The sequence below is a fragment of the Eptesicus fuscus genome, chromosome 7, assembly GCF_027574615.1.
Source record: "Eptesicus fuscus isolate TK198812 chromosome 7, DD_ASM_mEF_20220401, whole genome shotgun sequence".
In the NCBI taxonomy this organism is placed as follows: Eukaryota; Metazoa; Chordata; class Mammalia; order Chiroptera; family Vespertilionidae; genus Eptesicus; species Eptesicus fuscus.
The window spans coordinates 104,950,550-104,975,239 of NC_072479.1; the positions used below are offsets into that span (position 1 = coordinate 104,950,550).

General features: G+C 63.2%; 1 protein-coding gene across 2 annotated transcripts in view; it reads right to left on the bottom strand.

Annotated features, from left to right (window-relative positions):
- Positions 1–24,690, bottom strand: part of SCUBE1 (signal peptide, CUB domain and EGF like domain containing 1) — a 99,259-nt gene that overhangs the window by 30,620 nt on the left and 43,949 nt on the right. Inside the window, exons 5-7 of one of the 2 annotated variants that reach the window (XM_054719616.1) lie at positions 11,960–12,085; positions 8,149–8,265; positions 5,615–5,704 (exon numbers count right to left, since the gene is read on the bottom strand). In XM_054719616.1, the coding sequence (XP_054575591.1) occupies positions 5,615–5,704; positions 8,149–8,265; positions 11,960–12,085 (333 nt within the window). The remainder of the gene's footprint in view (positions 1–5,614; positions 5,705–8,148; positions 8,266–11,959; positions 12,086–24,690) is intronic. The other variant, XM_054719617.1, reaches the window with a different exon arrangement.

Sequence of the window (24,690 nt, forward strand, 5' to 3'; positions counted from 1 at the left end):
GAGCGTCCTGGCCCTGGCCTGCCTTTCAGTGTCTCCACAACCCCGAGCCCTCCGCAGGGCGTGGCCAGCTCGGGGAGCTCGCTGCTGTGCGCTGGCCCAAGGTTGGGGAGGCCTCCTGCCTGCTAGCGTTTTAGGGTGCAGCTCAAAGACCACACGGTCGCTGCCTTTCCCGGACTCACAGCGGCTGGCCTCTGGTGAGCACAGGCCAAGTCCTGACCGGCACATGGCCCTCTCCGGCCCTGTCTCCCCGCCAGACCACCGACGGGGGCGCTGCCTTGGCTCTGTCACTCACTGACTGGCCCAGGGAGGTCACCCCTGGGGCTGGGCCTCAGCACCCTCACCTGGCGGATGAGGACAAGCTTTCCCTTGCAGGGCCCAAGTGAGGGTCACACAAACCCCCAGCTTAGCCTGCCCGCCCAGGTCCTGGCCTGTAGTAGTTGCTCAACAAATGCTAGTTTCCTCGCCTGGGGTTACCACCAGAGGGCAAGCCCACCTCCCACTCCACCCCCAAATCAAAGAGCCCTCGCTCACCACAGTGCCCGTGCAGCCTTTCCCGTGGAGCCCCGCTCTGGAGGGGACAGAGCCCGTGCCTGCCCAGGTGCAGGGGACTAAGGCTCAGGCCTGGAGGGCGGGCACACTGTGGGGGTGGGTGCTGCAGCAGGAGCTGGAGCGGGGGCCCAGCTGGTGGCCTTACCCAATGATAGCAGGGTGCGGACCAGGCCTCCATGGTGGTGGAGGTGGGTGTGGCATGGGCATGGGGCGTGGACATGTGATCCTGAGACGGGACCTGGCAAGGCAGACTCCAAGGGTCTCGGAGGCCCGCCCTGTCTCTGGAGGTCCCAGGAGGACACGGAATCTTGGCCCTCCAGAGCGGAAGGGGCTTCCAGAACCTGCTGGCCTCCTGCCCACGGGATGGATAGAGGCCCAGAGGGGGTGAGGTCAGTCTGAGCGACCACCCACTCTCTGGACCCCCATGCAGGCTTCTCCCCTGCCCTGTGCACACCTTTAGTCTCCCGAGTTGCCCAATGGTTGGTGCCTAAACTTCACGTTTTAAGCCAGGGGCTTGGGGTCCTGTGGGCTATTCTTGGGTGCTGACCACCCCTTCCCACAGCTCCTCGTGATGGTGGGTCACTCACACCAGGCCCATCTCAGTCTTCCAGGCCTTCGTCCCCCACGCTCACGGCAGCTTGCCCTCTCCTTCCTGGTAGGGACAGTCAGAGCGCCCTCTACCTTCCTGCAGGAATGGTGCAGAGCGCCCTCTCCTCCCTCTACTTTCCTGGTAGGGACGGTCAGAGCGCCCTCTACCTTCCGGCAGGAATGGTGCAGAGCAATGTGTAATCACACTACGGGCAGGGTCCCAGCTCGGGCGGCTTGTGAGGAGACGCAGCCCCAGGAAGGTCGCCTCTCTGAGCCTCATGTCCACGTCAGCCACACTGATGGTGCCCTCGCAGTGCGGAAACACGGACATGTGATCACACACCTATCTGTGCCGTGCACACGGCCGGCCGGCCGCCCAGCAAGGGTCTCACCCAGGCTGCTGCAGAGTAGACACTGTAGACCCTTTTGCAAACAGAAGACTGAGGCTCAGAGATGTGAGGTGACTGGTGTCCCTGTCCCCCCTTCTTTTCTCTAACACACTCTGCCTGGCACACTGCCTCCACCCCTCTCCACACAGCTGTCACCACGACCCAGCCCGTAGTGTGCGTGCACGTGTGTGCCTGCACGTGTGTGCGCGCGCGTACGTGCATGTGTGTGTGCATGCATATGTATGCGTGCGTGCGACTAAACTCAGGCCTCAGCGGGGGGCCCAGCTGACCAGCGATCAGCAACAGGGCTGAAGTGTGACCACGGGCTCTTCCTGAGTGAGAGCCCGGAGCCGGGAGCTCAGGCCTGTGGGCAGGGAGGCCGCGGCTGGAGGACAGGTGCTGCCCAGGCCCCAGAGTCCACAGCCTTCCCCTCTGGCAGGGCCCCTGCTGAGTGCCTGGCCCAGGCAGCTGTCCTCTGTCACCAGCTCCCTTGCCTCTGCTCTGCCTGACCCCGTCCACTGCTAGGCCTCTCTCCCAGCAGGACACCTGCCTGTGCAAAGGGTCAGCAGTGAGGCCCTGCCCCCCCGCCCCGCACCTTCTCTAGGAAGCCTGTCAGTGCCCCTCTGTGGGGTGCCCGCGGGGCCATCAGAGCGGGCACAGGCTTGGCCTCTGCCCCATCCCAGGGGAAGGGGGTCCAGGCTTGTGACAAAACAGGGTGCTGGTGGAGGAGGGGCGAGCAGTGGGGCTGGGCGAAGGTCTGTTTAGGCCAGGATGAGCCTCTGCTAGGCAGAATCGTCCAAGATGGCACCTGGGTAGAGTGGTGGGTGGCATGACCCCTGAGGCAGGAAGCCTGGGGCAGGCTGTGCGCGCAGGGCCCGAAGGACACCCTCCTGGGAGGTGACTGCATGTGTGTGGGGGAGGTGGCCTGGGACACGGTTGGTGAAATCAGGAGACCCAGGGGTCCTGGAGACGCGGCTGCAGAAAATGGTACCAGTGGGGACGGGGAGCCAGGAGCTGGGAGAAGCACAGCAGTCACACCACCGGGAGGTTCCTCCAGCTCAAGTGGGACCCACGTCCTAACCCCTGTGCACTCTGGCGAAAGGCCTCAGCAGATGGGGCTTCAAACGAGAGCCCTGGAGAGGGGGGATACGGTGGATGGTCTGGGTGGCCCAAGGAGGCCACACGGGTCCTTACCAGTGGAAGAGGGGGGCTGGAGAAAGACGTGGGGATGGAAGCTGGGGGGGGGGGGGGGCAGACGCAGTGCTGCGTGCTCTGATGGGGGAGGGGCTGCAGCCAAGGAAAGCCGCTGGCGACTTTGGCACACGTGCCCACTCTGGCAGAGCCTTGTACGCGTCCACCGTGGCACTGCTCACATGAGACCATGGGGCACCCGGCCCTGCCTTCTCGCCACAGCTGCTCACTGTCCTCCCAGGAGGAGCTGGCCAGTGGCGGCCCGGGCCTGACCTTGCCGTGAATTCCTCTCTCGCCTTCCTCATCTGCTCCTGGGCCTCAGAGCAAGCGCCTCTCCCCTCTGCTCTTCCTCCCCATCCCCTCCCAGGACCCACCAGTGGGAGGAGCCACTGGACGGCAGTGCCCGGGCCCCGACCCTGGGCCGTGGCCCTGATTCCCTCGAGTCTCAGCTGCTCTGCCCATGCCGGGCGGGCTCTCAGCATGATGCCCAGGTGTCCTCTGAGCAGCACTGGGCAGAATGGGGATGGTCACCTCCTTCATCCTTCATCCCTTGCCTCTGTTAACACAGCCGCGGAGCAGCCCGGTCTCCCTGGGGACTCCTAGTGAAGGCCGAAGTCCCAAGCTCCTAAGCCTGTGCCGCGCCGGCTGCTCTCAGAGGAGACGGCGTGGAGGATTAGGGTTAGGGGCTCCTGGGAGGTCTAGCGGCTCAAGGTGCCTCGGGGCCTCTGAGGGTGGCTCCCTACGGCGTGGGGCCTGGGCTGTGGGCCTCAGCCCCGGGGTCAGTGCTGTCGGAAGACCAGAGGAGGGAGGGCTCCGCCTGAGGACAGGAGAGGCTCTAAGGGATGGGAGGGGTTCTATATCAGAGAGATGGGAATGTGGGGGCCGGTCAGCACCCATTCCCTTCACCCCCCTCCCGACACCGGCTTCCCAAACCCGGGTGAGGTGGCTGGCTGTGCCCTAGTGCCCTCCTCATCTGCAGGGCGGCTCGGGGCCATTGCCCACCGCGCTCATCAGGAAGAGCGAGAGCAGAGACCTCGCCACTGCCCGCCCCCCCCCATCCCCCCGGGATGCCCACTCACTCCGCCCTCTGCCGCCACCCTCGCTGGTCCCTGCTCCGGGCTCTGGCCTCCGCAGCTGTGCCTGCCTCTCCCCAGGAGGCTGAGGGGCCTGGGCCCTCTTGGGCCTCAGAGCACCGGCAACTCTTAGGTTCCCACCGTTCACGTCTAGGCACGTTTCCAGAAAGTCCCCAGTGCTGACTCACACCTTCCCGGAGGGCACGGGACCTGACTGCTCAGAGGGCCTCAGCCCTTCCCCGCCTTCCCAGGCCACCCAGGTGGCCCAAGTCAACACGACAGCGCCGTCCAGAGAGCCTGCAGAGCGCGGCTTCCGCCTGAGCTAAGCCACCTGCCTGTGCCCGGAGTGAGTCCCGGGCCCTGCCGGCCTCAGTGTTCCCGTCGGAGAAGCGGGGCTTCCTGCCACGGGCTTCAGGGTTCGCAGAGCACCCCCAGCCAGCCCATGCGCTCCTCTGCTTCTCAGAGCACCACTCCCAGCACACGGGGCGCCTCCCTCCCGGGGCCCACTCAGACCTCCCCGCTCCCCGGGCACCTGGGCTCCTGGAGGTCCACAGGACGAGAGACCGGGTGACCTCCCCAGCCCCTGACCCCATGGTCCCGTGACAATCAGGATGACCCGATGCCAGCGCTCCGGGCTAAGCTCAGGTAGTGCGACCGTGGGCGGCCAGGGCGCCCAGGGAGCCTGTTTCCTCACCTGAGACATGGAAGCGCACTTGTATGGGATGCCCCTACAGTCCCCAGGGCTGGTGTGACCTCTCAGTGCCACCGGGAAGGCTGTGGCCGCCCAGGGAACCTGCAGCTGCGCTCCCGAGGCCCAGGCAGTGGGCGCCGCCGGGCCAGAACCGGTCAGAACCGCCGGAGCAGCAGGATGAAGGAAGGAGGCCGACTTCCCTTCGACTTCCCTTCCGTGGGGGCTGGGCTTAGTGGGGGGCAATCACCTTCTCCTCCTCCCTTCCCCGACACTGCCCTGAGGGGCGCAGTGTCCAGGGCGCCACCTGGAGTCTGGATCCAGCCCAGGAGCAGTGCTCAGAGTGAAGCGGATACTGTGTGGACTCCCCACGCAAGCAGGTGCCCGAGGGGTTCCCATGGAGGAGGGGGCCAAGGCTGGCAGCCCAGCAAGCCCAGCAGGTGGGGCTATTCACCAAGTCGGGGGGGGGGGGGGGGGCGGTTGGGGCCAGGCGGAGCTGAGTGAGGCCTGTAGATGACCTCACCCAGTCCTCCCCTCCCCGGTGGCAGATCTCCCAAGTATACAGTGAGCAGGGTGGGCGGGACGCCCCTACAGTCCCCCAGCCCTGACCCTAGATGTGGCCTTTTCCCAATGTGGCTTCTCTCCTGAGGAGGGGAGGGTGAGGACCGCCAGGCCGCCCGCAAGCGTGTCCTACACACACGCCCTCCTCTACACCTGCGCCTGCGCGCGGTGCTGGTCCCGGGACCCTCACTGCCAACCGGCATTGACCGCACGCGGAGGGGTTACCGCACACGACTCCGCACACGCAGAGGCCACCTGACGTGGGCTCTGGGGTCTCCGCTACAAACACACAAACAGATACACGTGTTTGATGAAGGGCAAAAACTTTAAAAAGGAAAAGGTGAGTTCATATCTGGAGTGGAGCCCCCCACACTCACACATGGCACGCGTGACCCCACGCATGTGGGCACACCACACAGACGGACAGCCCCCACACACACACCCCACAGGCCTGCACACGCACTCACAGCCCGACACGCCAGCACCACGCAGACCCCCGCACGCTAGCACATACCACACACGTGCATACGTGCAAAGGTGCAAGGACAACAAAGGAAGTGGAAGAAAAGTGTTACCCATGAGGAGCCGCCGTTTCACCCGCTTGTCCACATCAGCTACTGACGTGGCATTGAACTGAGAGCGCTCAGTTGCAGCCTCATCCTTCTCTAGAACACAAGTAAGGGACAAAGATGGAGCCGCTGGTTAGTGACAGCCCACTTCCCGCGCCCACGTCCGCCTCCGCGTGGCACACAGCCACCGCATGCGGCCAGCGCGGCGTCCTCGCCACGGGGCTAACCCGGGCCCCTCCAAGGTGGTGTTCAGGGCAGAGTGAAGAGGCAGCAGGGCAGGGCAGGGGGTGTGAAGAAAGGGGGTGACCACAGAGGGACGCAGGTGGGACGCAGAGCCCACGTGCACACAGAGGCGGCAGCTGAGGGCAGAGCAGACAGGATGCATCTGCGGGGGCCACAGAAGCAGACGGCACCCCCGCAGAGCCCACGCAGACAGCAGTTAGACAGCCTGGCGTGGGCTGGGGGCAGGCACAGGGCAAGCACAGGACAAGGGGACAGGGCCGCAAGGTCCGGTGATGGCTGCGCCTGGACAGCAGATAGCCTATCTCCAGGGTGTGCGAGAGTGCAAACACTCATGCAAAACTAAGTACAAAACACACAGAAGCACACACACACGCACACGCACACACACGCGCGCGCGTGCACACATACACACACACACATACACACACACACACACAGCAATGGATCCAATCGAACACACTGAAACCAGGGGATCAATCAATTGGGGCAGCACTGGTTGCCTGCTTGTCTCTAGAGGACCAGAGTGACAGCTCAGGTGCTCAGCAAGGGGCTGTGAAGATGGGCAGTCATGTTAGGGGCGTGCAGAGAGCCCGTGCGGCGCTGGGCAGGAGCTCCGCCAAGAGCGCCCGTGGAGGGGCACGAGGCTGGCTGGGTCCATTCCTCTGCTCAGTGGGAGGAGGGCAGAGCCCGGGGCTGGCTCCCGGGGAACCTCAGGAGCAGGGAGCAGCAGGCGGGAGGGCTCCCTGGCCAGCAGGGAGCACGGCCAGGAGCAGGGTCTGGGCAAGGACTCTAAGGGGAGGGGCGGGAGAGGGGCCAGGGAAGTTACGTTAGAAAGATCCCAGCAGGGGCTGTTGCATGCAGCAGACGCTACAAGATAAAAGTAAGGAAGGATGAGTCGGGTGGACAAAGACAAGGTGTGTTAGACGAGCCTGGGTGGGTGTCTGGCCGGCAGCTGTTTGCGCTGGTCCAGCGGCCACAGAGGCGGCTCCACCGCAGAGGCAAACACTGAGGGAGACCCCAGAAGACGAGACAGGGAGGGGTGGGGCGTGGGGGGCGGGCGGGGGACGGCAGAGAGAGGGCAAGAGGAGGGTCTAGATGGGATCAGGCTGCAACGGAGACACTGGTCTGAGACCGGGTTTTGCTTTGAATTTTGTTTGGTTTGGCTTTTGGCTCTGAAAATAATTAACGAACGTCAGTTATCAGACAAGACAGGCAATCAGGGACCATCACCAGAAAAGCAGGAGGAATGAGATAAAATGAAACCAAAAACGGCTGTTGGAGAGGAGGGACCACACAGAGGAAGGGAGACCCGCACGGTAGCAGCACCTGGGACCACAGCCAGGGACTAGGATGGGACCCTGGCCCCCCCCCCCTGCCCCCCGCCCCCTGCCCCGGCCTCACTCTCAGATACCAGGGACCAGAGTCACAGGGGACAGCAACCTCTGGGCGGCATGGCTTAGCCTGCTTGCCACCCCCTATTTTTGTTACTTAAAAGTCCCTTAAGAAATATCTTCCCAGTCAGATAATACGAAATGGGGTGTTTTTAAAAAACAAACAAAAATATAACCACGGAAACGGACTTGTGGGCTTCTAAAGCTCGCCAACACTGAAGAGAAAGAAAGAGAACAAACAAAGGTGGATGGACATCAACCCTGACATTCCTTTTTCTCAGTTAAAAACGTTCCTCTTATTTCTGAGAGGGGCAGCAGCCTCCTAGAGATCAGGGCCCGAGGTACTCACAACACTCAACTTCCCTGGGAGCTGAGGGCCAGGGGGAAGGAGGTGACCCAGACTCCCATGGAGACTCCCTGTAGCCGGGAGGTGACGGGAGAGGGTTCGCTGAGAAGGGACTCTCGAGGTGGGCGAGGGAGTTTGGCTAGAGCTCCCAGGAGTGGGGGAAGGGAGAGCAGTAGAAACCCCAGGGCGTCCTGGCCAAGGGGAGCTCGGAAGGAGGACTTAGCAGCTCTGAGACCGGGCTGTGGGGAGGCTGCTGACCCTGTGCTCAGACCGGAGCTGCTGCCCGGGCACACACCTTCCTCCCCGCAGACCGCCTCCTGGGGCCGCTCCCCAAGGAGGAGGACCCGCAGAGCCCCAGCCTGATCCCCAGCAGAGGCGCCTGGTGCTGGGGCTCAGTGCCCTGGGCGCCTCCACAGGCGGCTTCCCCTCACTGCGTGGGGCACACTTTTCCTGGCTCCCCTTAAGCTTCCTTGGGGTGCTGGCTGACGTCAGGGCCGCACGGCGCCTCCCATGGGGGCAGGGGGTGCAGGGGTGCCAGGGCAGCAAAGGCGCCTACTTACCGATGCACGTCCGACCGTCCGAGTGGAGGGCGTACTTCTGGTGGCAGCCGCACACGGGGCCAGTGTCTGTGTCCTCACAGCTGTGCTGGCAGCCTCCGTTTCCATAGTTACAGGTCACTAGTTAGGCCCAGGGTGCAGAGACGTGTGTATAAACAGAATGACAAGAACGGTTAGTTTCTCGGTGTTGGTGGTTTCTGTTAAGGGGTGAAGGGTGGGGAGGGAGAGGGCATGCGACACTCAGCGAACGGGCCCACCTCCCCTGCCCTCAGCCCTCGAGGTCTTGGCTGGAACTGCTCATTCCCCAGAGGTCACGGGGCGGGACGTGGTGACCTGGGCTTTGAGCAGAGGGGCACACAGCTGATGCACTCAGACAGTGCGAGTTAAAGAGGGAGAAGCTGGACAATTTGATCCTGGGCCACCAAAGACACCTGAGCCTGACTCGATGGGGCAAATGTCTGTAGTCCAGGCCTATTCTGAGGTGGGGGAGGGGGTGCACCTGGGGAGAGGGGACACTCATTCCCTTGATTCCTGAGAGCTTTCTTTCCCCGGCTTATGCTCTGGGCGTGTGGGAGGGTGTCCCCCTGGGTGCCTGTTCTCTCCAATCCCAGCAGCCATCTCAAATCCCACCCCCTCACAGCCCTAACCACCCCCCCCAAGGCCATGTCCAAATGGACAGAAGGTATGCCAGTTAGTCACTCAGGTGCACTTTGAAATGACCTTTGACTTGGACACGTGACACAGTCCGCACTGCCCGGGGCCCGGAGGGGCTGGTATTGTCCAGCCAGAATGTTAGAATGTTCCAGCGACCTGGGGCAGCTGAAAAGGGGCCGAACAAAAAGAGCCAGTCTGTGGGGAAGACGACAAACTCAAGTTTATTGAGAGGACACATGCTGCCCCCCTGCTTTCCTCTGCGGCCAGACCACAGGCGCCTGTCGCCCGCCACGCCAGGCCCCGAGGACAGGGCATCTTCTTGGATCCTCAGCCACTTGTCCAGAACTTTATCTAAACTTTTAATTCGCTTGGCAGTGTGAGTATGTGACCTCCATCGGGTGACCCATGACAGTGCTGGTCCAGGGGGTTCGCGTGGTGGCGAGGTCCTGGTGAAGGAGCCGAGGTCTGCAGCCCCGATCCAGGCCGGCCCTTGCCCCGCGAGCGCCGTCCCGAGTGATGGCACTGGGGAGACGCAGAGTGGCGCCGGTCAGTGTCCCAGAGGCTGTTGTAGAGTCCAGAGGTCCCAGCAGGCCAGGCCGCTCTTCCGCAGGGAGCTGAGGTCCACCTGAAGGAGGGACCCACTTCCAGGGTGACCCTGCACGGGCCCGCAGACCTGCTTCGGCTCAGCTGGGGCTTCGAGCACAGTCCGCAGGCCCCTTCTCCACAGGAGCCTGGCGGCGCCGAGTCAGCCTCTCCCATCCCTGAAACAGCCCATCTCCATCCGGCCCAGGAAGCGTCGCAGGGAAGCCCAGGGTTCCAGCGGTGGTGGCTGAGCACGGGTCCCAGGGGAGGGAGATCCCGTGGAGCCTGGACTTGGGCGAGACCCTCATGCCTCTTCAGACTGAGAAAGGCCGCTGCAGAGCGGGCGGTGGAGCCGGGAGCGGCCCTCAGCCACTGCGGTTCGTTCTTCCCCAGCTCTGGGTGCAGGATGTGAGCTATGCCCTGGACGTGAGGACACAGCCTGTCTGAGGCCACTCAAGGGAGGGCCACGCCCAGGGCCCCTCGCTCCTTCCACACAGGACCCCAGGCCGAGCTTGTGGGCACCTGGAGAGCCTACAGCCTACACGGAAGTGAGAACCAGAGCCTGGAGCTCTGGGAAGACCGAGAAGAACGGGGAGTACCTCCCTTGGCCCTGGAGTGGGTCCTGGGCTCTGGAGGGGTGCACGGCCCCTGTGGTCCTGCTGGTCCGTGGAGGCTGGGCCAGGCCTCACCTCCCAACCCGATTCCAGAGCTAGAATTTCCTGGACCTCCAGTGACCTCCAGGTCATCGCTAACTTGACTCTGACCTGCCATCGTAGCCACACGGAAGAGTCCAGGGCCGCCTGGGTGGACTGCTGTTTCTTCCACCCGCAAACGCTCTGGGCAAGGGCTCGGCTCTTCCCTGCTGGGGGGCCGGGAGTCCTAGCCACACCCAGGCTCCTGCTTCCCCGACACGGACCAGGCCGGCCGCCAGGAGCTGCTCCCTGAGTGAGGTGTCCCCTTGTCGCACTTGTCCAGATGGAATTTCAGAGCGAGGCAGCGTCGTCAGCCCGGCCATCTCCCGCGGCTTGCAGCTCCCTCCCCGGCGGCCGGCTCAGGGCGTGGCCAGAGCGGGTCTCTCACTGCAGGAAGGTGCCTTCCTCCGGCCACGGGTGCCGCCCGGGCCTTGGTCCGCGGAAGCTGGGTCTCCGGCGGGAGGGCCGGACGGCTGGGGTCACTCAGCTTTGGGTCTGGGGTTGCCAGGCGGCGGCAGGTTTCTCCGCGGCTAAAGGCATGTCTCTGGTGCAGGGACAGGAGGCCTGGCCAGAGGCCGGGGCTGGAGCGGGGCACCCCCCGAGTGCCTGCCCTTGGGGACAGCAGTGTTTATCTCGGACCCACGGGAGAGACCGGGGAAGAGGAGGGCTCGTCCACTTCTCGGGCCACACCGCGGCAGAAGGAAGCGTCTTCACCTTGAGCAATGGCTGAACCCTGAGTGGGGGCTGGAGGGCGAGCTCCTGGGAGACAGGGACTGTGCCTAATGCACGCGGGGCCCAGACCTCGGGCACTGCCGGAGGAGAGCGTGAGCTGGGAGCGGTGTGGCGGGCACCCACGGGAGAGAGGAGGACCTGAGCGAATCACAATGACGGAGGATGGTGCCCACAAGGGCCGCGGACCTCTCCGCAGAATGAAGGCGGAAAGCGAGGCCATTTCCTTATGAGCTGGTCAGCCTCAGGCCCCCAGCGCCGTGGCCAGGACGGGCCACTTCCCTCTGGGGAGTTGGATTTGGGCTCCTCCACACCACGTCCTGCATCGGGAAGGGGTCTGGTGTGGAGCACCTGCCTGTGCCAGAACTGGGCATGTTCAACCAGCCTCCCCCACTCTGCAGACCCGGGGCAAACATTACAGCGGTCTGGGGGTCAGCTGCCCAGTGAGCAGAGGCCTCCTCCCACCGCCCCACGCAGCTGAGGGCCAGGCTTTGAGGACTAGCTGAGTGTGTTGGGCCACTGTCCTACTCCTCCTGGGGAGCTGGGGGACCCCATTAAAGGCTGCGTTTCACTCGAGCCCCGCAGGCTGACCTCGAGCTGTACTGAAACGGCCCCTTGGCCAGAGGCCTCACTCATCCGGGTCTCCCAGGGTGGCACCATTTACCTGGGCCTTGCAGGGGGCACTGTGGGTTCTGGTCTTAGGTTCTGGAATCAGGTCACAGCCTGGGCTGGGACCCTCCAGAACCAAGCTCCGCTCCTGCTCTATGTCATCCTGCCACCGAGGGCTGCCCGCCAGAACCCGGGCTTGTAGACCCGTGCCTTGCCCTCCATTCCCGCCGAAGAGTGAGGGCTCAGGGCGGTGGGTCTCTGGGGTCAAGGGGAGAGGATGGGGGTATAGGAGACACCGGCAGGGCCACCATGCAGGGCCCTATGTAAGACCCAGCCCAGCTCGGGCTGTGTGGGTGGTGTGATGCCAGGTGGGAAAACATGACCCCATCCCTCATGCGCCCCCAGACCACTTCAGGGGCCCTGCCTTCTCCTCCCCCAGGGGCTGAGAGCCCTCCCTGGGCCACGTCCAGTGGACTGGACAGACCCCCCACAAAGCAATGACAGGAGACGTGTGGGGATGTCGGACCCATTTGCCTCCATCTACCTACGTGTGCAGTCCTTCTGGTTTTGGGCAAGGTCAAAGCCGGGCCTGCAGTCGCAGGCCACCCCACCTTTGGGTGTCTCCCGGCAGATGTGGGCACAGCCATGGTCTTTGTTCATGCAGTTCATACCCTCTGGGAAGAGACAGACAAGAGAGGGGTTGGGGATCAGGGGAGAGAGGAAATTTCAGGCTGAGAAGAGACAGCCCATGAAACGTCATGGTCACATGGAGTGTCCTGAGCTGTCCCGAGAGAGGGCCTCTGGGGACAAACCAAGGACACGGTGCCCAGTCCTGGAGCCAGGCCTCGCCCCGAGAGCCGCATGGCACCCGGCAGTGAGGGACCCACAGGGAGCCGCTGTGCCGTGGTCAGATTTCAGGGTGTGGGCTCTGAAACTGCTTCCAGGTCAGGGCTTTAGACAGTGTCCCCACTAACGCGGGCGCAGGTGGCATTAAAACAGTGTGTGCAGCACTTTTCAGTCGCACAGAAGTGCCACCTGCTCCTAGGAGGCAGGCAGAGCCCAGTTCACCGGGCCTGGCCAGCCGCAGGTGTCCCCCGGGCCATCAGTCCCCTCACCACCTCTCACACTGCATCTCTGCACAAGGCCACCCACGGGACCGCCCAGCCTCGTCCTCGCCAGCCCCAGCAGTTGCCAGAGGGGTCTCCATATGTACCTGGTTCAGGACCCCCAGAACCCTCACCCCAAGTGCAAAGCCCTGCTCACCCAGGCGCTGGCCTCCAGCTCCATGTGCACCCCTATAAAGACAAGCACCCCCTTCAGAGACAGGGAACTGTGATAAGCCGCCCGCCCCAAAGGCCCACGGTACGCTAAAAGGCACCACGAGGCCCTGAACCGGGCCTCGGACTCTGAAGCCCCCTCCCCCTCCCGCCCAAGTGCCTCGCTGAGTATGCAGCTGGCTGCCCACAGGTGTTGGGGGCAGGGACCACCCGCTTCATGTCCCCGGAGGCCTGGCCTCTGCAACCTGCCCAGTCAGCGCTGAGGGCGCTGGTATGATGGCGAGAACAAGGCCCGCCCTCCTCAGTCACCCCAGTTCCTGCCTCCCTGCCCCCAGACAACTTGATCTCCCTTCCTGACTGCCTGGAGTGGCTCGGACCCCCTTCGGTTGACCCCAGTTGATGTTTATCTTCCTAGTGATTGTGAGGAGTTTCCAGAATTTATTAGGCCAGGAGTCAAGTGAGAGGCTCTAGGTCCCAAGTCCGCCAAGAGGCCAAGGGCAGATGGAAGGAAGACGGCGTCGGCCCACGCACCCCGAGACCTGGCTTCCACGTCCCGCTGCCGGGAGCTGGCCTCGGACGGCGGGAAGGAGCCGCCGGCGGGCCACACCGGCCTCCCCTCCCAGGTGGCCTGCTGGTGTCCTGTCCGAGGTGCGGACCAGCCCGATCCTGACCCTGTCCCTTGGCCCACGCACGTGGATGACCGAGAATCAGCATTTATTTAAGAACACAGACACCCCGGCAGCTACAATGAAGATTTAAAAATTCTGAACCTAAATAAAACCCAAAGTGGAAATGAACAAAGCCTGCATTTTGCTCCACATGCTGCCCTCTGGTTTCACGCCTCTTATTGTGCCGTCACCTTGATTTTTCTCCTTATTCAAATCGAATTGTTGTACCAACGCAGCAAAGCGCCTTTAGGCCAGACTCCGCACAGGATGCTGAGTCCACACGGGACTCATGGAATTTTGAAACAGCAGGCACGCGTGGCCTGCAGGGTGGGTGCTGATAAACTCCGAGCCACTCACAGGGCAGGGAGAGGCCGGGGTGGGGCTGGTTGGCAGCATTTGCCAATTTCTGTGGTGTAAATGCTCCAACCCGCTCCAGGGAGACGGCAGGGGGATGGACGTGGCTCTGCAGCTGGTATGAGCCAGCGTGGCACGTGGCTTTCCTGGGAAAGAAGCCCGGTAAAGCCAGGTGATGTGACTGTGGCCTGGCCTCCTCACTGCTCACACGTCTTAGAGAAAACGGCTTCACTTCTTACAGCCTCGTCCGTAAAGCGGGAGTGATGCCCTCTGCCTCCCCGACAGGAAGGTGCCGGATGGGGCAGGCACCAGGCACCACAGGGCCCTGAGGCCGCGCCTGCTCCTGGGAGCCAGGGAAAGGGCAGCCCCTCAGGGGGCCCCGTCAGGCCAGGCAGCCCCGCCTCCAAGAGGCTTTCAGGACAGGGCTCCCTGGGCCCCGCAGACACCCAGGACCTCGCAGGTCTCCGAGACTCGGCCCCGCGAGGTTTGGTTAGTGGGTGGTGGCGTGGGGCAGCCTCCCTGACCATCATCAGTGGGTCAGGGGGAGCCCACACATGTACAAGCTGGTGTTTTAGCTTCTCCCTGAGTGACACCCGCCACTTCCCACATGTACTTCTCGGCCTGCGACCGTCCCCAAAGTGCCCCCCCCCCACTCCCTGCCTTCTCCAGACACAAGACCCTGTCCTGCCTCAACCCCACCAGCTCCGCACACCTTCCTGCTCTGGGCGATGCTCCCTGGGCCACCCCAGGTTAACCCTGCAGGGCATCCCAGGGCGGCACAGGAGACTGATGCCCACCAAGCTGGGCTGTCCTCCCTGAGCCGGGGGCCCAGGGCCCCTGTTTAAGTGCAGGCCTCCTCCATGTGTGCAGAAGGGGAGGCTGAACTTCCAGGCCCAGCGGAGGGCCACAGCTTACAAGCTCTCACCCCGCCCCCCCAATCTTCACAACATAAACCTGGCCCTGGGGAGCTCACTGGCCCAGACTTGGGACACTATACAGAGTCCAGCTTTAGAATTGCTCAGCTTCCGCCCCCTCGGGGGACTTGCCATGGGCCTGAGCGCTTCTGGAGGCACCTGCTTCCTGAGGAGATGGTCATGTGAGCCGCCCCGGGCCAGAGTCCTTCCCAGAAATCCGGTCTTCAGCGGCCCAGTGCCAGCCTGGCCGGGCTGCCTGCCAGGTCAAATCTAATTGGATCCAACCCATCCAAATCCAATTATGTCCTGCAAACTCGGACCGAGTGTCTCGCTGGTGCCCAGGATGGGGCGGGGAGCCAGGAGACAGATGCTCAGCCGCGACACCGCCAGCTTCCAATGCAGACTCTGCCAGCTGCTGCACGACCCAGGCAATCACGTCACCTCTCTGAGCTTTAACTTCCACCTGAAAACGTGGGGCCACAGGACCTGCCTCAGGCGCTCACGCATGTGCACCCCTTTCTCTGGCCAGGGGGCTGCTCAGGGTGCAGGTGAGGACTGGAGGGACTCCTCCTTGGCAGGGGGAGCCGGAAAAATGGTAAATCGGGCCAGATCTCTGGACGCCGTGGGGAAGCAGGCAGACTGCAGGCAGAGGCAGGTGGAGGCTGGGGTATCACCTTGAGAGGAAGGAGCTGGAGGGGATGGGCACCGAGGAGGCTGGATTTAGGACACATTTCGGAGCCCCTTCCTGTGAGGGTTCCAGATGTGATACGGGCATGTGGGCTCTGCCTGTACTTCCGTGTAACCCCACCCTCACCAAAGCCTGTGGAGTGGTACTGCCGGGCCCATGTCACAAACAAGCCCGGGGAGGCTGGATGAGGGGGGAGATGTGCCAGGGCCACACGTGTGCGAGGCACAGCCATGGCCCGGGCAGCGCCTCCTCTCCCGAGTGCCCAGTGCTTCCTCCTGGGGGCCCTGGGACAGGCCTGGCTGCCCTTCCCCATCGGGGCCGATCTGTCCCCAAGGCCTCCATCATGACACCCCACCAGAATGTGCAGAGTTCAATGGCGGCGGGCTCTGCCGGCCCCTAACCAGATGTACGTGGCGTTCTGCAAAGCAAAGTTCACAGATGCGTCTGAGCAGGGCCGCGGGGGGAGCCCAGTCTGCACGGAGGAGCCGCTCTCTCACTGCCCCAGGATAACAAAGCTGGAATGTGTGCCTCCCAAGGGTCGTTGCTATGGCGACTTCATCAATAACATCACTTTCTGTATCCATGTCCTTTACGCCCGGGAAGGGAAGGCAAGTGGCAACAGCAGAGCAGGGAGGAAAGAACAATGACCTTGCTCTGCCCCCGCCTCCCCAACTCCCACCTCATCAACAAGGTCCGCAGCCCAGAGAGAGGCTGTGGCCTTGGGGGCGGCAGCAATGGCCCAGTCCGCAAGCTGCCCAGGCTACGCAGGGCAAACGCACACTCCCGCGTGCTGCGGAGGGCAGTGAGGAGAGCGCGGAGGTCCTGCCTGGGGAGAGGCGCAGGGACAGCGCGGGGACGGGACTGGTGGGAGGTGACGAGGACACCGCCTTCTCCCAGAGCCGCCTGCGTGCCACGCTGTGCTGCGCGCTGTAGCAGATGAAAACGCTGAGCCAGAGAGAGGTCAAAACTGAGGTGTGTTGCCGAAACCGGTTTGGCTCAGTGGATAGAGCGTCGGCCTGCGGACTCAAGGGTCCCAGGTTCGATTCCGGTCAGGGGCATGTACCTTGGTTGCGGGCACTTCCCCAGTAGGAGGTGTGCAAGAGGCAGCTGATCGATGTTTCTCTCTCATCGATGTTTCTAACTCTCTATCCCTCTCTCTTTCTCTCTGTAAAAAATCAATAAAATATATATATAAAAAAAAACACAAAAAAAAAACCTGAGGTGTGGGGCGGTGCGGGGCGGTGCGGGGCGGATCTGGGGGGCCTGAGGAAGGCAGATGGGGTGGCTCTGGGCTGCAGGCTGAGCACTGTGCATCTCCTTACGCCCCAGGAGCACTCTGCACAGTAGGTGCTTTACCCCCACTCTGCAGGTGAGGAGAGGAGAGTCAGGTGAGGAAAGGCTGGGCAACGTCGCCAGGGACTCGGAGTGGGACAGCGGGTGGGACCTGTGCCCCCAAGGAGGCGATGGGGCATTCGTGCCGGGGGAGGGGCAGGGAAGCCCCGCTGCCCTTCTCTGCGTGGACTTCCCGCGGTGATGGGAGCCCTGGAATGACCCAGGCCCTGGCCCTCCTGGCTCCGTCCACACTTCCACATTCAGTCTCCCCAAGCCCATCTCCAACGCCAGCTTCTCTGAAGTACCTAGTTCCTTGCCCGGCCCTCCCTGAGCCAGAGGGTGACCTGTCTGTGTCCCCAGGACCCCCACCCAAGCTGGCTGAGGGCTGGAGCACCCAGCCCAGCCCAGGCCTGGCACAGAGAACAGATCTCCCGACCACCCTGCAAGCGAGGCAGCTTTCTCCTCGCTGTACAGAGCAGCGCAGAGCGCCTCAGCGAGGTGCCCCGGTCCCCTGAGCAGGATGGGGTAGAACCAAATCAGACCCCTGCTCCTCTGACTCGAAGGCCTGCCCTTCTCCAGCTGCAGAGGGAACTTGCTAGAATATAAACAGACGGTCTCTCCACTGCGAAGCAGCCTTCCGTGTGCCCTGCCCCACCCAGGGCGCACCGTGTGGGGTTGGAAGTTCTCAGTGTGGCGCTCAGGTCCTCCTGTCCCCACGCCCGCCGTGGCCCTGGCAGCAGGGACGCGCTCCTGCGGCCTGCTCAGCCTGCCCTCCCCTCACCGAGGGCCTTCGGGAACCTATTTCCTTATGCCTGGGACACTCCCCTCCTTCGAATGTCCGCTTCCTACTAGTTACTCGATATTCTGTTTGGGTGTCACCTCTTCTAGGAGGCCCTCCTTGTTTCCACCCTTCCGGCAGGTCCCTAGGCCGGATTAGGAGCCCAGCCTGGGCTTCCAGGCGAGCAGGCTGCAGGGAGCGTCTGTCTGCAGGCCCAGGCCCAGGCCCAGGCCCAGGCCCTTGCCACCCGCCGCCCCCTACTGCCCTCCAGCAGCATCTGCACCTGGACGGTGCTCCGCCGGCCTCGCGTTAGGGTGCCTGGGCTTGAGCAGAAACAGGTCTCTGTTCCCACCCTGTGCCCCAAGTTATATCCTCCGGGAAATTCCAGGCCTGGCTGGGGTGCCAGCAGCTGGTTGCCCCAGACGACACCCCCAGCCGACCATGAGCCCCGCCCATCCCAGCTGCATCCCCAGCGGCAGCCCCACCTGGGAAATGGGAGCGACTGGGACTGTGGGCTTCCTCTTACCCAGAGCTCTTCAGCGCCAGGACCCCTGCCAGGCTCTCTGCAAACATCCCGAATTGCCCATCTCCACGACTGAGTGCCAGGTGGCATCAGCAGGTCCCTGGCAGGTGATGATACTGAGGCTCAGAGAGGTCTCCCCGCAACCCCCAGCCACTCCAACAGCAGGCCCAGTGCGCACTCTGCTGCCTCCTGGCCCCGAAGGGGCCTCTGCTCTGCTCCTCCTGCTGCCGGTGGTGCATTCTCAGATGCGACCAAGTCCGAAAGTGCACCACTGGGTGGACAGGCACGGTGCACGACAGACGGACGTAGGGAGAGCTGAGATGTGGCTGGCCCCTGACGTCCAGATGACAGCAGAGGGGGTGGGCTGCCTGCCTTCTCGGGAAACAGGGATGGACACGTGGCTCCCACCCTGGTGCCTTGCCTAGCCCTGGCCCCGGGAGCCCCGGCAAGCTGCCTCCATGAGCAGGGAGGGTGCCTGCCCGGCAGCTGAGACCACACGCAGTCTGTGCAGGCGAGTGTGGAGACAGCATGGAAGGTGCCACCATCCGGCCGTGTAACGTGTGTGGCCTTGGAACCTGCTCAGTCTCCTCCCCAGAAGAGGAGGAGGAAGATCATTAAAGGGTTGTAAAGAGGCGATGGCTCCAGCTCAGGGCCCTCCGACAGCCACCTCACGACACAGCTGGTGCCCAGTCCCCTCGCTCTGCACTGGCCTCCTCTGTGTGCGGGTCCCGACAGAGCCTCACCTCACCCTGGGCCCACGCCCCTCCAACTCCTCCACCCCCTCCCAGCGCTAACCTCCCCGCCCTCCGCCCTGAACTTCCCAGGCTGGTCACTAGGCGGCACCAGGAGCACGTCCAGGCCTGGAGGCCCAGGTGGCTGGGACACAGAGGCCGCCAGACGCGCTGGCCTCTGAGTTTTCACTCCTTCTCTCGGCTAGGGCTGCAGATCCAGCAATAAAAACACAGGCAGCCAGGGTGAAGCTGGGTTTCAGGTCAACAACAGGTACTTCCTGAGTATAAATATGTCCCGAATGGTGCCTTGGTCATGCTTATACTGAAAGAGTATTTATTATCTGAAATCCAAGCTTCAATGGGTGTCCTGCATTTTGTCTGGCAACCCTATCTGTCCCTCCACGGGGACCCTAAATGAAGCCGGGGGGGGGGGGCAGTTGGCCTGCCCGTGACCAGGGACAAGTCTGTTTCTCCCTCCCACAGGTGACTAGATGGAGGGCCCAACGTGGGGGCCTCGAGAGCGTTCCCACAGACGGCCCTGGGGACCAGGAGGAGGCGGCAATAAGAACTCGGGGCCGCAAGCGGGCGAGTCTCTAAGGACACGAGCAGTTCCCCGCCCCAGGCTGGTGCCTCTCCTCCGTCGCCCATCCGGTGCTGAGGACAAGAGCACCAATGCTCCGGGCTCCACCCCAAACTGGCTGTTCCTGCTGCCGCCCTGCGCCGCCTTCCCTCCGAGGCACAAAGGGGCGGCCACTGTGACTTCCCGGGGCCTTGGAGGATGAAAGGGGGACACGCAGGCATCAATAAACGCTGAGAACCGTTCCCTCCCCCAGAGCGCGCATCGAGGGCAGGCACAGCCCGGCCTGGGAATGTATAGGACTCCGACCATATCTTCCCACCGGGCAGACTGCGGCTGGCCCCTCACCAGGCAAACACACGGTCAGCACTGGGAGGCCTGGGAACAGAGTCCGCAGGGGGGGAGGTGTCCGGAAGAGGGAGCAGCGCACGCAGAGGCAGGGATCGTGAGCCGGGCAGTCTCTGAACTTGGGACACATGTGGGCGCCACTGCTGGTGAGGCCTCAGCTGACCTCAGGCTGCACGCAGCCTCGGATCGTCCTCCGGGCGCTGCGAGGAGCCCAGGGCCCTGCTTGCTTCCATTCGGCAGCCTCCTCCGCTCCGCCCCGTGCCAGCCCCGAGACACACGTGCGCCCATCGCAGGAGCTGGCACACCCGTCCCCACAGGAGGGCGAGTCCCTCGGAACCACGCGCTGCCTGCCCGAGGGAGAGAGGGCTGCACAGAGGGGCCGCAGGGCGCTGGGTCGGAAGGGTGAGGAGTCGTCGGGAAGTGGGGGGCTGGGAACGGCCCTGAGGCAGAGGGAACGGCACAGAAACAGGGCTCCCGGGTCACAGGAGAACAGAGGCAGGGGTGCTGGGGAAGGCGGGGAAGGCAGTGCTCCAGGCAGACGGTGCGTTGTGGCTGCGCCACCATGTATGTGCACAGCGTGGGGAGGAGCCGTGGAAGGTCCTGAGTGGGTGTCAGGGCCAGCATGTCCACAGAGTGGCTCGGCTGTCGTCTGGAGATGGGATGGGACAGGGAGGCTCAGTGGCAGGGTGAGGCGTGTGCCTCGAGGGGACAAGTCTCTTTGCTTCTTAGCCTCCTGCAGAGCAGGGGTAACAGCTATGTGCACGGTTGTCTCAGGATCTGGTGACTTGTGTCACACTCTGGGCACAGTGGGTGGCACATGGTGATGCCCAGTGACAGCTAACAGTCACCAGGGGACACCGTGTGTGCATCTCATCTCATTTCAATCCTCATCAACAGTTCTGTATTGAGTACTAATGTTTGTCCCATTAGACAGGTAAGCAACTGAGGCCCTAGGACTTGTGGCCGAGCAGAGAGCCGGGGCCAGGGTCAACTACCTCTTGGCCTGGGGCTCGCCCTCTGCCCTGTACTCCACACGCTGGGGGGCCCGAGGGTCTGCAGCGTGCGGGAAGCCCCACGACTAACCCGTGAGTGAGGCCTGGGGTCCCCGCAGGGCTTTCGGGCCTGGCTGTCTGGAGGCCAGGCCAGGAGAAGGGCGTGAGGCTGGCTCGCCAACAGCCGAAGGAGTTGTTTATGGGGTGGGAGGCTCGTAAAACATAACGGGCTGGATTTATTGTGCCCGCCGCGAGGGCCGTTCCGGCCGCGCAGGTCCCGGACAGGCCTCTCCCGCAGCACATGAATCTTCCCGCTCAGTGGGTGAGCTGTTTATTCTCCCGCCCACCTGGTCGGCGGCAGGCAGGGGCCAGGGGGACCTGCACACCGAGACCCTCACCTCCAGCCTGGCCGGCCCACCCTGAGGAGCAGCTGGAGGGCGGCCCTGAGGTTGGGGCACGGCCACGCCGGCTCACCCCACTGAAAACACAAAGTTTCCAGCCACAGACACCCACAGCTGATGATGGAAAGCCCTGGCACAGGCAGGGGATGTCCCTGGCCCTGGAGGGGCCATGTGGGGGCGCCCACTCGCCAGGCGTACTGGCAGGATCCTAAGTCACGTGTCTGGGGCAGTTCGGGAGGGTCCGTGGGTCTGTCTACAGGCTGGTTCATTCGAGTCTGGCGGTGGGTGGAGCAGAACTGGCTGTGTCATCAGACACCGGTCCCCCATGCTGGATACTGCCCCTCAGGGTGGCCCCGCTAGGTTTTCCTTCCTGCGAGGGGATGACAGCTCACCGGAAATATTTCCCAAGGTAGCTGCGGACATCCAGGAGGTCAGGAGTGTAAAGACGCTGCGAGCTGAGCAGAGTGGGGGTGGCCTCTGGGGGCATCTGCTGGCTAAGGTGGGGGAGGCCAGGGTGGTGTCCTGTCTGCCTGCAGGCCAAGGGCAAGTGGGAGCAGGAGCAGCCGGAGGGAAGACAAAGTCCAGAGGAAGGTCAAGGTCCAGGCTGGAGGAGCGTGGGGGAGGGGCCCAGGACAAGGGCAGAGACAGGGCAGAGAGGCAACATCCTGGGACCCACTGGCTCTCTGCTCTGATCCACCCCAGGGGTCCGAAAACTCCCCAGTGGCCTTTGCCAAGGAGCTCCCCCAGCCAGACCCAAGATGGGGTGTGCTTTGAGCAGTGGGCTCAGCCCCAAGGGCCAGGGTGTGTGCTGTGGCCGTGGTGTCACTGCACTGCTGCCTGCGGGCTCTGCCTCTCTGTTCAGAGCCCTCCCCCAACTTGCCTTCCAAGGTCAGCTGTCTTCAGTCCATTACTTTCAACCAAGGTCTGGCCCGTGGATTAGCCGGCATCTCCCCCTCTCCTCCCACAGCACCAGCCACCCAGGCGCCACAGAGTTCCAGGCCACGCTCAGCTGGCCACCTAAGAGGCCACCTGCTTGCAGGGCTTCTTGGCCCCCTCTTCACAGCCCCCAGGCAGAACCGGCTCCCTCTGACCTAAATAGGCTGCTGACTAACCCTTCAGCACTGCTGCTCAGGACCCATGCTGACCACCCAGCGCCACGCCACGCCACGCCACGCCACACAGAGTGCATGGACATGACAGAAGTTTAAGAGAAAAGAGCAGCATGTGAGAGGGAGACAGCTTGAAGGTGCTGACTCCTGGGTGGTTTGTCCACTGTGGGACCAGAGACGCCCGTCATATGACCACAATGAGGGGCAGTGGAGCCTGGGACTGGCCTGGCCTGGCCGCCCGGCTGTGGACCGGAGAGGGGCTGCATTGCTTGCTGTGTCAGGGGCTGAGCAGGAGGCAAGTGTGGGCTGTGATGGGCCAGAACTGGTGCCTGGGAGCCCTGGGCAGAGGGAGACGAGCCACCGATGCCAAGAGCTCCGGGTCCCCCCGCCCCCGACCCAGCGCCGGGACAGAGGAAGGGCCCTCTATGGAGCCTGAGTTCTGGAGAAGCTACGTACGTGAGTCACTACCCTCAGGCGGCCACTGGCCTGACCGCTTCAGGCATTTCCCCGAAAAGATCTCTCACCCTTGGGGGCGGGGGGGGGGGGGGGGGGGGGGGGGGGAGGCGGAGGGGGACTTGCTGGTCCCAATTTACACACCAGGAGTCCCAAAGAGGCAGGAGTGACGCAGAGGCCACTTGGCCAGTGGAGATGGAGAACAGCCGAGAACCTAAAGCTCCCAGCCCCAGCCTGGCCAGAGCCGCATGCTCTGGGCCAGGGTTTGTGCTGGCGCCTGGGAAGTGGACCACTCAGAAGGGCCGAGCCCTGTGGCCGATTGCTCAGCCAGGGGCCTTGGCTGACCCTGCCTGACCTCTCGCATGCATCCAGCCACCTCTAATCAAAACCAGCCTGCGTGCTTCTCCTCTTGCTTAGGGGAGGCTCTGAAGAGCTGACGGGCATTAGGAAGAGTCAGAGGACGAGGAATCTGAACTGCCAAACAGCTCTGGACCCATCAGCCCTCCCAGGAGCCATGGGGATCAGAAGCCGCTTAGGTGCAAAGCAAGCTGGGGCTTAGCACCCAGGCCGCCCTGATTCTGAGCGCTAGCGATCATTACTGTGGCGGAGACACAATCACAACAGCTACAGGAATGGTCACGACAGACGGAGGCTCAGGAGAGAGGCAATGAGTCCAGTCACCCGGCCCATCTCCACCCCCGGGATTAACGAGCCGTCAGCCCACATCCCGTGCACTTGACCTGTCTCTTTGGACGTTCCATGCAGCCTGTGGGAACCCCAGAAATGCTACCACCAGTCCTTCCTGAGGTATCCAGGACGTCTGCTGTTTTGTAGATGGATTCATTGCTCAGATTTACTAGTAACAATTAGGAGATTCACACAAAGATCCTAACGAGGGAAGGGATTTCTTTAATCCCCGTGCTGGGTAATGTATGCTGGGGCTGAGCCCCCACATCTGTATTCCGGTTAAATCGCCATCCCTGGCTTCCATGAAGATCTGGACCTGGCCACCCAGGCCTTTGGGTGGGCGAGGCACGTGGCTTGAGGCTCCACTGCACAATTAGCGGCCCAGTCCCTGAAGGGTCCGAGTTCCCCTAGGAGTCCCCCCCTCTCCCCTCAGCATCGTTCCCCACCTCTGCTTCCCCGGCCTCAGTCCAGCAGCCTCGCAGGGCCTAGCCCCGCCCAGCTCCCCTCACCCTGGGCACCTTGCTCTGTGGCTCTCTGTGCTCCACCATCCCACCCTCCGTTCTGCTCGTCACACCAGCCTGGGCCATGCCCGCCTCAGGGCCTTTGCACACGCCCTGCCTGGCAAGCTCCCCCGTTCTTCCTGTGGCCACTGGTGCCAGCCACTGGGTTTCAGCTCACGTGTGGCTTCCTCAGAGGCCTTTACCACCTGCCTGCTTCTGTCTATTTCTCCACCCCGTTTCTTTCCTTACCATCCTCGTCGCATCACAGCTAGTGACCTGCCTGGAATCCTACTGCCAGTTTCCTACCGTGTGACCTGGGGCAGCTCCCTCACGTGACAGTCTTTGGCCTCCTCACCTGTCGTCAAGTCATAATCTCTCCACCTTGCCACGCTGCTGTGCGGGCTCGGCTCAGAGTCTGCGCAGGACCCCGCAGCAGCCACCTCATCATGCGTCCTCCCCACCTCTCTGGCTGACGCCGAGGTCTGCTGTGTGACAGCCCTCGCACACGGTGCTGGGTGCTTACACCCGGGGTCCTGCCGTGGGAAAGCCATTCTTCAAAGGATCAGCCCCCACAACCTCGCTGAGGAAGGGGCTCAGGCCGCCCGGCCTCGGGAACTTTACAGCCTGCTCAGAGCTGTCGCCCTATAAACCCCTCCCTGATGAAAGCAGGACTCCCCTCCCACCACCACTCACTCTCTCCTCCATAAATCTGTTTCTTATAAAACTTGATTTGGGCCCAGGGTCCTCATCTGGGGCAGCTTGACCTCAGAGCCCCACAGCTGGGAGGTCTTATGAGGGGCAAACTGAGCCGCCCGCGTGGGCTGCCGGGGGAATCTGGACCAGGCGGCGGGAGCAGCGGCCAAGAACCCGCGCGGCCGGGCCTCTCTGTCCCGCTGGGGACACGGCCTTGCTGGGGATTATCGGTCCGTGCTGTCCTTGAGGAAACC